General features: G+C 42.3%; 1 protein-coding gene across 2 annotated transcripts in view; it reads right to left on the reverse strand.

Annotated features, from left to right (window-relative positions):
• The window catches only part of LOC310939907 (uncharacterized protein), an 11,723-nt gene extending 2,319 nt beyond the window's left edge, over window positions 1-9,404 (reverse strand). The window contains exons 1-8 of one of the 2 annotated variants that reach the window (XM_083904766.1): window positions 9,288-9,404; window positions 6,511-7,473; window positions 4,221-4,268; window positions 2,084-2,128; window positions 1,649-1,942; window positions 1,327-1,404; window positions 1,129-1,236; window positions 1-39 (exon numbers count right to left, since the gene is read on the reverse strand). The exon at window positions 1-39 is cut by the window's left edge and continues 81 nt beyond it. In XM_083904766.1, coding sequence (XP_083760892.1) covers window positions 1-39; window positions 1,129-1,236; window positions 1,327-1,404; window positions 1,649-1,942; window positions 2,084-2,128; window positions 4,221-4,268; window positions 6,511-7,473; window positions 9,288-9,332 — 1,620 coding nt within the window. In that variant the 5' untranslated portion in view covers window positions 9,333-9,404. The remainder of the gene's footprint in view (window positions 40-1,128; window positions 1,237-1,326; window positions 1,405-1,648; window positions 1,943-2,083; window positions 2,129-4,220; window positions 4,269-6,510; window positions 7,474-9,287) is intronic. The other variant, XM_083904767.1, reaches the window with a different exon arrangement.
• Window positions 9,405-14,865: the final 5,461 nt, after the last annotated feature.

The raw sequence follows: 14,865 nt of genomic DNA on the forward strand, positions 1-14,865 counted from the left end.
TATTTGGATGCTGGTGGTGTCACTGACTACTAGAGTTTCCTAAATGCAGCAGAGATGGAAAAAAAACAGGTTAAAAAGACTTCAAATGCATATAGCTTGATGCACTGTGCGAAATACAGGGGGGTCTGTGGTGGCTAGACCCCCTTGATTAACACTCGAGACCCCCTGAAAGCCTCAAAGGCAAAATTTGAGCGGGGTCTAAACTAGGGCTGGAAGATTAATTGAATTTTATTCATGATTTCGATTTTGGCTTCTCACGATCATAAAAACATTATAATCGAAGAAAAACAATTCATGTGCCGCACGGTGTGGCGTGTATGTAAATTCCTACGCTAGAAAAACACCTTGAATGCACCCGTGTTACGTGCAGCTGCAGCAAGCGAGTGACGTGTGTGGATCAATAATATGAGGAGCGAGCGATTGAAAACACGGCAGAAAGGAAGCCTTTGATTGAGAAGAAAGGTGGGACAATATCGGTTACCTGGAAACAATTTGGCTTCAATTTGACGGACGTTGAGCAAAAGGAAATTGTTTGCAAAGTTTCTGGCGCTGTCGTGTCTGCTCCTCAAGGAAACACGACCAACTTATTCACTTAAAGTTCAGTCATAAAGTGGTCTATGACCAGGCGATAAAGCTCGTCAGTCAGAACCACAGCAACACAGTCCTCTATTAAGGACACGCTTTACAATGCCGTCCCATAACCCACCACGTCCACAGACATCAAGAGATAACAGAGGCTATTAGTGTGTTTTGCATGTTGTAAATTTTTGCATGTTGTGCAGCAGTGCAAGTAGATATAAATATAGTAAATATGTTTGCCATAATCATCCAGCCCTAGTTTAATCGTGTTACAGTGTAATATAAAAACGTGTTTTTTTTGTATTGTATTATTGTATTTTGTATTTTTAATGGTGAATGAATTGCTTTCCAAATGGCGCTGTGGAAAAGGCCCACACAAGCCCACATCTGACAGGGAAAATAGCCAATACTGGGAGATGGGACCCCCCCCCAATTATTAATGGGTATTTCGCACACTGGCTTGATGTATAATGCACACAAGCAACTGACAGAGAGACAGGCGGACCATATAATATATGAAGTATTTCTTTGTGTGTGTGTAGTTTTAACCTGCTGTACAGCAGCTGACTCTGCAATAGCATCCGTCACTGCTGCAACGCTGTCTGTGACGACAAAGTCATCAACCATCGTGTCAGCAGCTTCTGTGATGGCAGCCACCTAAAGAGGAAAATGTTCCACCCAATTAACATATTACATACATATATATATGTGTGTGTATATGTGTGTAAATAACTCTTGAATACAAACCTCAGTTTTTTCCACTATGACTTCAGTGACTTGAGTTTCAGGTGTTTCCACAGGAACCTCGGGGACAGTGGTCATCACCTGGTGCCACAAAAACAGGTACTGTCATTTCATTATTTTAATTTGAAAGAAAATGGATACAGTTCCAAATAATATGCGGGGGGGGGGGGACAGGAGCCTCCTGATGTGACCAAAACACATACAGATCACAGTGATTCTTTAGACTTTGCTATTAAATTTAACACATTTAAGCCACATGCTGAAAAAACACAAAACACAAACAAGACCAAAGAGGTGAGACATTTGTTTTCAAGAATAGTGGCACCTCTGTGACTGTCACGGGCTCTGCCACGACTTCTTCTTCCAACACTTCTGCTTCATCCTCTTCCTCAGGACTGATAATGGCTTCAGTCTGCTGTTCTGGCTCAAGAATCTCCACCTCCTCCACCTTCTCCTCTGTCGTCTCCACCTTCTCTGTTTCTGAAGTAGCCTCTGCTTCAGCTGACTCCTGGTCACAGGCATGTTCTTCTTCCACCATGGGTTCTTCCACCTTCACCGTAGTGACCGGCAGGTCTACGTCCGCCAACACCTCAGTCTCTGGCTCACAGACATCATGCGTCTGCACGTGCAAAACCAAACACAACACACATTAACAAACCATGCAACATGCATCTTCCTGGACTGTATTAACATCCATGGTCTATACTACTGTATCTAGAACACTGAGGCGTGCAGTCTTAAAGGAAAGCTCAGTAATTACCTGTTCAGGTTCTGTGGTTACGACTGTAGCATCGACAGACTGGACCTGGAAAACAAAAAAAGAGTGTTTAGCTAATTGTATTTATTTATTTATTTATGACAATGCACCAAGTGCATGTTCAAAATCCATGTACAGTGCTTGTTTTGGTGTGGTTTACATTTAAATTAATTAAGATTGTGTGCTTAAAAAAAAATGAAAGCTACTTTGAAAAAGAGTCAGTGAAAGCAGAAGAAAAATTAACTGGATGCAGATTCAGAGAATATTTTTATTCATGTGTGAAAGTCTTAAACATGAGATTTGACGTTTGTGACTTTTATTCATCGGTTCGGTTTTTTGGGGGTTTTTTTAACGACGCCTGACAAGACAGACAGGACTTCAAGGACCAGTCAGATTTCAGTTGGGGGCCTCACCCTAACCCTCTGGCTCCACCTTTGTGCTGATTCCTTTTAACAACATTTTCCTCTAGGCAATTTCGTACACTGAGCACATGGTTTATAATATTTTTCAGCATTTAGATGACTTCGAAACATCATAAAGGATGAACAGAAGGCTCTCCTGTCCACTCTGTCGTCAAAAAAGCCAAATTGTGATGTGAAAAAAAAAACAGAGAAAAGTCTGTTTGTTTTAGAAGGTGTGAAGCTGAAGTCACACAAGCCCAAAGCACTTTCCATTGAAATGGTTTGTCAGAGTGGAAACTCTGAGCTGCTCTTGTTTTTCCTGATGCTGTTGCTTTGTGTGCATGCGTGTGCGTGTGTGTGTGTTTGACCCTCTGAGAAATAAGTATTACCAGAAAGGTTTAGATTCTCTGTGAATACATTCTACTGTGCTTTTTGTAAAAGGGTGAGTGTGGTTATTGCTTAAGTGGTGTACGACCAGAGGCGATTCTGGAGTCTGTAGGGGCCCTAAGCAAAAATTCCCAGGGGGCCCTTCCAACCAGTGTTCATCACCATGTTACAAATAATCTGACACCAATGAAAAATGTATGAGTTCAAAATGTTTTTTGTTTTTTTTCAAAATGAATGAAACAACATGGAAAAACGTTGTAATTAAAAAGTATGTGAAAATATAAATGTAAAGAACAATAAAATACTGTAAATAGCTTTTAAAAACTACATAAACTTAGTAAAAAATACATTACACCGTAAAGAACTCACATTATAAAATAATATAAATATATAGAACAATAAAATACTGTAAATAACTGAACAAAAACATATATAAACTGAGTAAAAAAGATATGCATTACACTGTAAATAATCCTCTTCATTTTCCAACATGCAGAATGATAACTTCACACAGGTTAATGTGAGGTGGGGCCCCTTTAGGGAGGTTTCCTACTGAGATGTCATTGCAAATCGCCCATTGTTGTTTAAGGGGGACGAGGAGGCAGCTGGTCCCTGCACATTTCAGTAAAAACAGCCCTCAGGCTCCGAGTGTCGGGGGGCCCCCTATCGGCTCGGGGCCCCAAGCAGTTGCCTGCCTTGCCTGTTCACAAGCTGCGCCTCTGTGTACGACATATAATTTCCCTAAAGTTTAATTCATTATCAAGGAAACAGTTTTTGTGTGTTTCTTTGAAGAAAAAGTATGTTGTTCCCCCGTGGATCACCTTTAAAAGGCACGTAAAGCTCGCCTCTGTGGTGATAATGTTCAAAATTGAAGAAAGTCCCAATGAAAGTGGGATTTGAGTTATGCTTCATTTATTCACATCTGTGTTATCTGCCTCTGGCTTCATTGAACTGCCTGAACAGGTTGAGGGGGACAAAAAGGGAAAGAGTTTGTGTCTACATGTGTGTACTTTTACCATTTTGAGCATAGACTTTATGTTTTGGGGACAGAATTTGCATCATTAATACGTTTACATGGTCAACCTTTTTTCATTCCATATCAAAACAATCACTTTTAATGTAAAATTAGGTGAAATATCATCATAAATATTATTATTTCCATGTCATTCCTCAAAAAGTTGGCTTTTTTTTTTACTTCACCGGCCCCTTACTGACCAAACTAGACACTCTACTGTAGCCAATCCATTAGTCAAAGCTGTATTTAGGATTGGGGATAAGTTTTGGACATGCATTATATCAATAAGTGGAAGTAGGACCAAACTGCATGTTTGTAAAATGCAGGTTTGTTTTACCTCAGCCTCAGACGCTTCTGCCACCGGAGCCTCAGCTGAGAGTGTGACCTGTAACAGAGAGGGGGAGCATTTATTCACAAGTCAACAAAACTTTCACAAACATACGCAAGCTTTTGTTGTAATATAACAGAATAGTTGTTATAGTAGTTAATATACATTAACAGGCATTTACTAGCCATTATTTTCTCCCATTAGCTCCTTACACACTGTACATGTGCCCATTTTAAACCGACATATACTGTGACACAGGTGTAAATTATACTTACACATAACTTTTATAGTTGTGTCTCTGTTATCTGTCTGTTCTTAGCTGTAATTAAACCCAAGTATTTCTGATTCTATTACCACGCTGCTGTTTTCTGACCTTTTAAAGGCTGAGGGGGAGGGGAGGTGCACACACAGCTGTCCTACAATGTGCCCATAGCAAAAAAAATAAATAAATTGCAGCTCAGCATTTAACAGGTAAAGAAAAAAGCAGTGAGTGTTTGGAGGAAACTGGACTGGAAGTCTCAACGAGTAAATGCACATTCTTCCTGAGCGGGGGAGGGACACCATGCATCTTACACTTTTTCCGACCAAATTCCTTCTGAGGAGCAGTTTCTCCCTCATTCTCCCCCCTTTGTATAAACCCCATCAGAAAACTGCAGAACGCTAAAAATCAAACCAATGAATACACACCACAATTTAAGAAATTCTGTCTTCTGCAGTCGAGCATGCTGCATGTAATTTGGTATGGATGAGGATTTGAATTTCTGAATGTCTTTGTTTAAGACTGTGCGTGAAGGGGGGAGGGGGTTTGAGCCACAGTGAGGCACATGTATGTTCTAAGTAGTAGTCAAACATTAGAAACCTGTTTCGTGTGTCACATGGAGTCGTGTGCATACATCAAGTCCTAAAGCAGCGTTTAAAAATGTCATCTACATAATTATAGTTTAGAGCAGAGACTTGTACTAACACTGCTATGTTACTTGACCGTCCCGTGTGCTACTGGGAGGTGAGGAATGAACTTCTGCAGGTTTGTTAAAAAAACGTTTGCGCAAAAGCCAAAGTGCACATGCAACCATAGAGGAAAAGGGCTAACATACATTATATAATCCAGCTATAGACCTGGAGGTATGTATAGGGGAGTGGGGGGGGGAGGAGGTACACAGTACACTATAGGCCTTCCTGTGTAAAGCTACGCACACACATGCGGCTGCATACAGTCGACACACCCCCCTCCAGCTTGTCCTAGCAGGAGAACACTTTGTACCAAACTGATCGACACACACAGAGAACCAACGAAAGGACCAAGTCAGCACAAACCAAAACTGATCTTGAAACAGCTCATACAAAGAGAAACACGTGGTGTAAGAAGACACTCTGGACTCTTTGTTCCAACCGACTGAATGCACACACATGCAGTATAAATAGACTATGACAATCAGTGAAGATGGAAGAGACCACAGACCAACTCATGATTCATTTCACGGTTGATCAAATAATTGTATGATGAAACTGTTGATTAGTTATCCCTAGACCTTTAAATAGTAATACCCTCAAATGCTTTGCCATAGCAAACTTCCCAAGATTTACTTTCCAGATACCAAAATACAAATAAATACTACTAAAATTCAGATTTCTGCATCCACAATCTCTCCACAGTGAATGCCAGAGGTGAAAAATGTTCACGAACATGCTGTATGTTCGCAGATCTCTTTGCTCTCTTAAGATTTCGATCATTTTAAAACACAAAAGCCAATCTAAAAAGGCTCAAACTGTGGTCACTGTGTCTTTGTTGAGGTATGCACTGTTGATCTAGGCAATAACATATGTATGTATAAAGACTCCTGAAAAGGATCTGGTCAATCTCTCCTGCTGTTAGCTAAATGGAACATGCTGTTCCCTCTGCCTCGCACCCTCCCCCCAGTTCCACCCCCTTCTCACTTTTAGCACTGAGTCATGGCACAAAGGCTACTGTTTGATCAAATAGCACTTAAAGAAAAACTAACTAATGAATACAAAGACATATGCAACCTGGAAACTAATTATGCAAATGTGCAAACAATGACCAGTACACTGGAGGAAAGTCTGTCAGCCATCTACACTATATGGATGCATTTCAAACGAAAAAATAAAAATTCAGGGTAACTTCTAAAACAATCAGTCAAGTCAAATGTGATTTGTTTAGCCCATACTCAGAAGATAACAACGACAAATCAACACTTAAAATGTGTTGACAATGAACACAAAAATGTTCATATCTCACTCCAACACACCAACCTGTATTAAAAAAATAAATCTCTCTTACCTCAGTCACTGCTTCTGTTACAACTGGTTCTTCTGGACTGATGACTGGTTCTTCTTTGGTGACAACTGGTTCTTCTTTGGTGACAACTGGTTCTTCTTTGGTGACAACTGGTTCTTCTGGACTGATGACTGGTTCTTCTTTGGTGACAACTGGTTCTTCTTTGGTGACAACTGGTTCTTCTTTGGTGACAACTGGTTCTTCTTTGGTGACAACTGGTTCTTCTGGACTGATGACTGGTTCTTCTTCTGTGACAACTGGTTCTTCTTCGGTGACAACTGGTTCTTCTTTGGTGACAACTGGTTCTTCTGGACTGATGACTGGTTCTTCTTCGGTGACAACTGGTTCTTCTTCTGTGACAACTGGTTCTTCTTTGGTGACAACTGGTTCTTCTGGACTGATGACTGGTTCTTCCCTGGTGACAACTGGTTCTTCTGGACTGATGACTGGTTCTTCTTTGGTGACAACTGGTTCTTCTGGACTGATGACTAGTTCTTCTTTGGTGACAACTGGTTCTTCTTCGGTGACAACTGGTTCTTCTTCGGTGACAACTGGTTCTTCTTTGGTGACAACTGGTTCTTCTTTGGTGACAGCCGGTTCTTCTTCTGTTACAACTGGTTCTTCTTTGGTGACAACTGGTTCTTCTGCAGTGACTGGTGCTGGGACTTCAACCTCGACAAAGTCTGCTACAGTCTGTTCCAACACCACAGCCTCTGGCTCCGGTGCGTCTGCTTTGACCAGGATGGGCTCTGCTACAAGTTCTGTCACAGCTGGCTTTGTTTCCACTTTGGGCACCTCAACGATGGGAATTGTCTCCGGGATCTTTTCTGGAGCTGGAGCTGGTGCTGGAGCTTTAGCTGCTTTCTTTGGCGTTGCTGCAGGGGGCGCACTTACTGCAATCCCTGGGCTTGCTTTGACTAATGGATTGGCTTCATGTTGCTCTTCAAGGGCTCTCCTCTGGGCTTGCTGCAAAGTGGGAAAGACACAAAGACATCTGGGTTAATTAAAATGAAATGTGATATTTTCATTGTTCCTGTTGGCCACTTGGTGCAGCATAAACAAAGATTCATTTCTCTTATCGTGGTGGTTTCAGCCAGACTGCCAAGTTTTGCAGCTCTAAATGCCTCTGAGGCCTTCAAATGTGTCTAAATACTCATGTCACTACACCATTTGCTCTAGTACATCTCTGTAGAAATACCAGTCATGCCATCCCAGCCAGGTCCAACATGTTTTTCAGCACTGGACAAAAGCCCATGGGGCTTTAATGGAGGTTTTGTTTTTCTTTTTGGAGTGCTAGAGGGAGGGGCTATGGAGGGGCTGGGCACAGTGAATCTAGTTGGATAATGGGATCTAATTAGTTGAGTCAGAGGCATCCTGACAGGTCTGGTGAAGCGGGAGGGGAGACCATGCCAGTCAGCACCACTAATGTGTGCCATGCAGGCCAGACAGTAGACCTAATCACATCATAATCAGATTATAATCAGGTAACAATCACTTTTGTTAGATAAGCACAATGCTGGACCACCCGAGTGTGAGTGAAAACATGCCTGAAGATGGCCACTATCAAAACACCCCCTCCCTTATCTTTCAGATAATGACTCTCTAACTTTGTGAGACAGAGCAACATTTAACCTGTAGTTGATTGAAGCTGATAACTTTGTTCCCTTGGCTGTAGTAAGGAGGCCCAGGCACATTTACACAGAATCATGTGTGGCCAAAGAGGAGCGCTCATCTTGATGTCTTCAAGTGTCCTCTATATACTTCCCTTTCTGTGCTCCCATATCTCACAGGGAACTGGTGATAACACCACAGCATATGTGACTCCAGGAACCATTTTTTATCTCCAGTGTCAGTGGCAGATACAGAGAATCAGAGAGACTGTGCAGACTCCGGTGTGGTCAAGATATTCTTACTGACATCACACAACCAAATACAGTCATGTGGTGTTTAAGTCTGGCCAGACAACCAGGCGCTTTAGAGAGGCAGGGAAGCTGAGGAGGAATCTCCAGAGTGAGTCGTACTTGAAGTTATGAAGCAAGTGATTATTTTAAGGTTCATCAAATGTGATTATTAAGGGTGGAAATGGCAGAGAATGGTGTTTGAGAAAGGAGTAAACTTTGCTCTCAGAGAAACTGGCGCCTCTGCGTTACTTTTTCACTCATGATGGGCTGCAACTATTCCACTGCCACACCCACCCCTGTGCTGTGCTCAGACCTCCAGTTTCTCCCAGTTACCTAATATAGGAGTGTGGGGGGAGTCATATAGGAGTCCCATATGTCCATTATATATCACTGGCTCTACTGTTTCAGCAGATTCCACAATCTAATAACAATGATAACATGTATGCTTTTTAAAATGCATTTTTTTTAATGTAACTTTTCAAGCTTAGTGACAATATATCTACATTTCTGACCAGAGCGCACCGATTACGCACATGTACGCATTTGGCGCAGGAAAATTAGTTATTATACTGTCGAACTCAACAGTGGAACCAAAAGCATCCAAAGTTCTACTGGTAATTAATGTTTTCGGTGCAGTTTGGATTTTAACGACGTGGATCCATCACCGGACCACGTTGCCACCGCTTCTTGCGCGGAGCTTGGAGCGCTCTTTGAAGAAAAGCAACAACACAACTAACCCTAACCACGATAGCAAAAAAATATATATTATTAATATATGACTGAATATTATTTTCTCATTAAAACGCCGTGTTCTAGCAACGCACTGACACAATCTGAAAGAATCTTCTAAAGACAAAGTATTTGTGCCACTGCGCTTACCACCCTCCTCATGCGACGCTTGTTCTTCTTCCTCTTGCTGGGCATCTTGGAGCGAGTCGGTGGTTAAAATGACAGAATGTAATGAATGAAGAAGAGGGCCAAATGCACGGAGTTGATCTTTATAAAGCGCCCCCGTCCCTCTGGTTACCTCTGCTGAGAACCTATGAGAGGACTGGAACGAAAGATTTGGGGCAATGCTGGGGGGAGGTGGGCGTGGACAGAGAGGGAGAGGGACAGAGAGGGGTGTGTCTTTGCACGTGTGTGTGTGTGTGTGTGTGTGTGTGTGTGTGTGTGTGTGTGTGTGTGTGTGTGTGTGTGTGTGTGTGTGTGCGTGCGTGCGTGCGTGCGTGCGTGCGTGCGTGTGTGTGTGAGAGAGAGTTGGTCTATCCAGAGGGGTGTGATATATTATACATCCTCTGCAGAGGTCCAAGGGTTTAAGGAGTGCCACACCCCCCTTTCACTGGTGTTCTCTGGAAGCAGAAATACCTCTGAACACATGGCAGTGTGCTCTCTTTGGCTACCATTTTCTTCTACTTTTTCATTTACCTCTGACAACGTTTCTGTCCCACAGGACTCCCATTTCTTCGAGAGTCTGTGAGGTGGGATGGATTATCTCGGCAAAGGAGAAGTGCTCACTAACAGAGATTTGTGAACGATAAGAGAAATGGTGATGTTGTGTATATATAGACAATGTTTTAGATCTTTCAGTTCAGCTCATGAAACATGGAAGCACATGTGTTGCATTTCTATTTTGTTCAGTGTATTTTTACTTTAATAAACAAAACATCCGGCTCTTTTTAGAGAACCGGCTCTTTCGGCTAGGCTCACTAAAAAGAACCGGCTCTTTCGGCTCCCAAACGGCTCTTCAGGTTGTTTTATTGCTTTCATTAATTTATCAACAACAATATAAAATTATGCACAAAATTAATTACTAAGTAAAAAAACTTGCTTTTTATTCATTTATGTTTATTATATAAATATGCTTTTATTTATACACTCCACATAAAATGTAAAAAATAAATTATAAAATACAAAAACAACTATTTACAATTCAACTTTTAACTATTTCAATTTTCAACTTTTTCCTTTTAAACAAATTTAAAGTGAAACAACACAAAACACTGCAAACCCCAACATAATAAAATATAGATTAAAATATGCAAAACAAAAAGAAAAAAAATGAACACCCAGATCTTTAATTAAGGTCGAGGTTGGCATTAAGAAATACCAAGTGCCTCAGCTGTGCAGGTTGTTTGTGGAGCCGCCTCTGTAGGATATTCTTTTCTTGCAGACTCTACACTCTGCCACTGTGTTGTCAACAAAATTGAAATGGTTCCAGATTTTGCTTCTTTTCCTGGTGTCACTCATTTTCTTACTATGGTAAAGGTATCTACTATACCTTTTCTAATGTGTCAATGTTGTCTCTTCTTTCTCCCTCCTGCTCTGTTCGTGTGTTACTGCTGCGAGTGTAACTACCGCCCCTCCCCCCGCTGCTTAGCGCAAACACAAGGCACACACGCATATTGACCAATCACGTGCGGTGCGAAGAGAAAAAAAAGTGAGAGAAAGAGAGAGAGAGAGAGAGAGAGAGAGAGAGAGAGAGAGAGAGAGAGAGAGAGAGAGAGAGAGAAAGAGAGAGTGACAAAAAAAACAAAAAAAAAACATGGCTCCCAAGAAAGAGCCGGCTCCCGTCGTTCACTTCAAAGAGCCGGCTCTAAAGCCCAATTTATACTTCTGCGTAAAGTGCTCTGCGTAGGCTACGTAGAGACTCTGCGTCGACGCAGAGACTGTCGAAGAGCCTCTGCGTCGTCTCCGGGTGCACGAAATATTTTTTAAGTGTCCGTCACTCCGTCAAGGGACTACGGAGACGGCAAGAGCTGCGATTGGTCCTCAGGACATGCTGAGCGAAGCTGCTCTGTGCCGGCTCTCAGTGCACTCCGGGCGTCCTGACAGAGGCGGAGCTGATCCCCGCCGATAACGCCGCTGCCGAACTATAAATACGTCACATCTTAACACACACAGCACATGTTTAGACCCTAAATGGCCAATTTCTCGCCTCCAATTATCTTAAAACTGCGTTCCGTCACACAGAAAAGTGAGAAACGGCCACTGTTTCAACAACAACAGTCTTTCGCTCTCTTTCTTTCTCGGACGCCATTGCTCACTGTAGCCAGAAGCACAACAACCTTGCGCAGCGACCCCTACTGATCGGGCGGGAAATTGCAGCGAGTGTCCGTCACCACGACGCAGAAGTATAAATGCTCGAGGCGTCTCCGTGGTGACGCAGACGGATAACGCATACGCAGTCGGAGAAGTACACACACACATTGCACTGCACATCCAAAACCTGCTGTGACAAGATCCAAATGTTGTTTTACATGAGGATTTTTACTTCAATTGTAAAATGTTATTGTTTCACTATTTCTTCATGGCAGACAGGCAGTGGTGGAGGAAGTATCTCAGTACTTAAGTAAAAGTACAAATAACCAGAAGTCTGGTTATAAGTCTTTAAAAGATTTATTTAACTAACTTTAACGGCAACACAAATAGTTCATGTCAATTGCAGTACATTAACAACTTTAACATTGTAACAACAGCACTGTTAATTACCATATGTTTAAGGCTGTAAACATTTTTGATTCAGTGCATGAGTTTTAATTTGACATGAACGGCCGCGGTTCATAAGCTCATGTTGATTAAAGCCTTGTTTATACTCGCGCATGTGATGTGCGCGGGGCTACGCAGACGGCGCGCGCACGTAGGCATTTATACTATAGCGTGTTGTTCGTTGCAGTATTCGCCGCAACGGCAAGGGGGCGTACAAACAAAATATTCAAGTTGTGCTGCCAGATAAACGTCCGCTGCCTAGCAACAGTAGTAAACAACAACTTTCCGCATATCGCTTACGTAGGGCACCGTGTTGCATTCTGGGACATGGCGGCCATGATGATGGCTTTGCGAATGTAAACAAACAGCAATTGAACAAGGAGAAGAAGCATAGTTGAGAGAAAGAAAATAAATAATAACTAGCACCGCAAGCGGTGGTAACGGGTTCGAGCTTGACGCTACGTCGCGACCCGCGCCCACCTCGTCGCTTGCGCCCTGATCTCGTCTCTCGTTCATTCGCTGCTTGCTGTCGTAGTTCTAATTGGCGCCGTCCGTGCGGATGTTGGGCTGTGGAGTAAAGTCATATATTATTTCCTGTTAAGTGCGTTACACTTTCTGTCGGGAGGACATTGTTTGCGTGTTCAGGATAGGTCCCTGGCCTCACATACCAAGTTCCATGCAGAGCGGTCAATGTACAGTAAAGTTAGAGGGCACTTCCTGTTAAAATGGCTGACTTCCTGTTGGGTCAGAGCGTGTCTACTAACATGTTCAGGGAAGTTCCCTTGACACACATATAATGTTTCGTGGAGATAGGGCAACGTACGGCAAAGTTACATTCTACTTCCTGTTTTGGCGTTCCACTTCCTGTTTGGAGTTTAGCTTTTGCAGACATGTCCAGGATAGGTTCCTGGTCTCACGTGTCAAGTTCCGTGCAGATTGATCAATGTACGGTAAAGTTACAGGGGACTTCCTGTTTAAAATGGCTGACTTCCTGTTTGGTCAAAGGCGTGTCCATTAACATGTTCAGGGAAGTTCTATTGACTCACATATCATGTTTCGTGGCGATCGGGCAATGTATGGCAAAGTTACATTCTACTTCCTGTTGCGGCGGATCCACTTCCTGTCAGGAAGTCATCTAGTGCTGACATGGTCGGAGCGGTTTTGTGGTCCCACATATCACGTATGAGGATGATACAACAATCCCTGTTATAGCAGCATAAAAAAGTGTGATATGTAATGTTATATCCAGCAACCAGGGGGCGCTGTTTTTTAAATTGAAGATTTTCATACAGACTTTTTCAGGGTCAGACTGTCATCAATCCAAGGAAGTTTGGTTCAGATTGGAACAGGATTTACAAAGTTATACCAGTTTCTTTAGTGTTGCACAGTAGATAGCATAGTCTGTCAACACCAGGGGGCGTCGTTAAGACATTGAATAGTGTCATATAGACTCCTCCAAGGCATCAATCCAGGGAAGGACATTGGACCCTCCATTGCAAAGTTATAAGCGTTTCGTATCTGTTTTTACAAATCAGAATGTTTGCCAACTTTAGCGCCCCCTATCTTGTACGCCATGCGACATTTTAAAAAACCTTCACTAACTTTTGATCCTCAACTCGTCCACATTAACCTCGCCAAGTTTGAAGGTGATAGCACAAAAGCTCTAGGACAAGATAGATTTAATAGCAAATAAAATTATTTCTGTTGCCACCAGGGGGCGCTGTTTTCGAAATTAAATATTTTCAGGTAGACTTGTTCAGGGTCGGACTGTCATCAATCCAAGGAAGTTTGGTTCAAATCGGAACAGGATTCACAAAGTTATCATCATACATGTACTTTTTTTGGGTAATATTCCTCTCACCACTAGAGGCGCTGTTTTCGAACGTGACCGTTTTTTCATATTCGTCTTTAAGAACTATCGATCATGAACCACGGCAAGTTTGGTTCATATCTGACCTTCCAATGCAAAGTTATAAGAGATTTGGTCAACATCATAATGATCGCCAACTTTAGCGCCCCCTATCTCGTACGCCGTGCGACATTTTAGAAAGCTTTCACTAACTTTTGATCCTCAACTCGTCCACATTAACCTCGCCAAGTTTGAAGGTGATAGCACAAAAGCTCTAGGACAAGATAGATTTAATAGCAAATAAAATTCTTTCTGTTGCCACCAGGGGGCGCTGTTTTCGAAATTGAATATTTTCATGTAGACGTCGTCAGGACTGGAGGAACATCAATCCAAGGAAGTTTGGTTCAGTTTGGACCAGGACTCGCAAAGTTACAAGAGTTTGTTTTTTTGTCGCAAAAATCCGACTTTGCTCCGCCCACGCTGCTACACCGTTAAAGAATGCGCTATCATATTCAACACGCATCATCTACCATGTGTTTTCAATGTTTCAGTGTCATTTTGAGTGACACTTTTACAAACTCTGTAAAAGTTATTACCGAAATCGTAAATAAACTTTTTTTTTGTATATTCTCTTCCACCACCAGGAGGCGATGGTTTCAAACGTGATCATTTTTGCATAGGTGTCTTCAGCAACTACCCATCATCAATCATGGCAAGTTTGGCTCCGACGTGACCTTCCATCGCAAAGTTATAAGCGTTTCGTTGAGTGTTGGGAAAATTTTGAATTTTCGCCAACTTTGGCGCCCCCTATCTCGTGCGCCATGCAATATTTCAAAAAACTTGTCAGATTAGATCGTACCTCAACTGGTCCACATCAACCACGCCAAGTTTGAAGGTGATTGCTCAAAAACTGTAGATTTTGGTATCTACGGCAAGTTATGCTGTAAATTCGCCAAAAACGCCTCCGTTTTCGCCTTCCATCCAAAATGGCGGCCTTCCTGTAGGTTTCACAGAAAACTTGTCCACGACTTTTATTTAAAGCTCAACCTAATGAACGTGTGTCCCAAGTTTCGTTCATGTACGTTATACCTGACAGGAGTTGACCTAGTAGAAGTGTTTTGC

Source organism: Microchirus variegatus, assembly GCF_963457635.1.
Source record: "Microchirus variegatus genome assembly, chromosome: 18".
NCBI lineage: Eukaryota > Metazoa > Chordata > Actinopteri > Pleuronectiformes > Soleidae > Microchirus > Microchirus variegatus.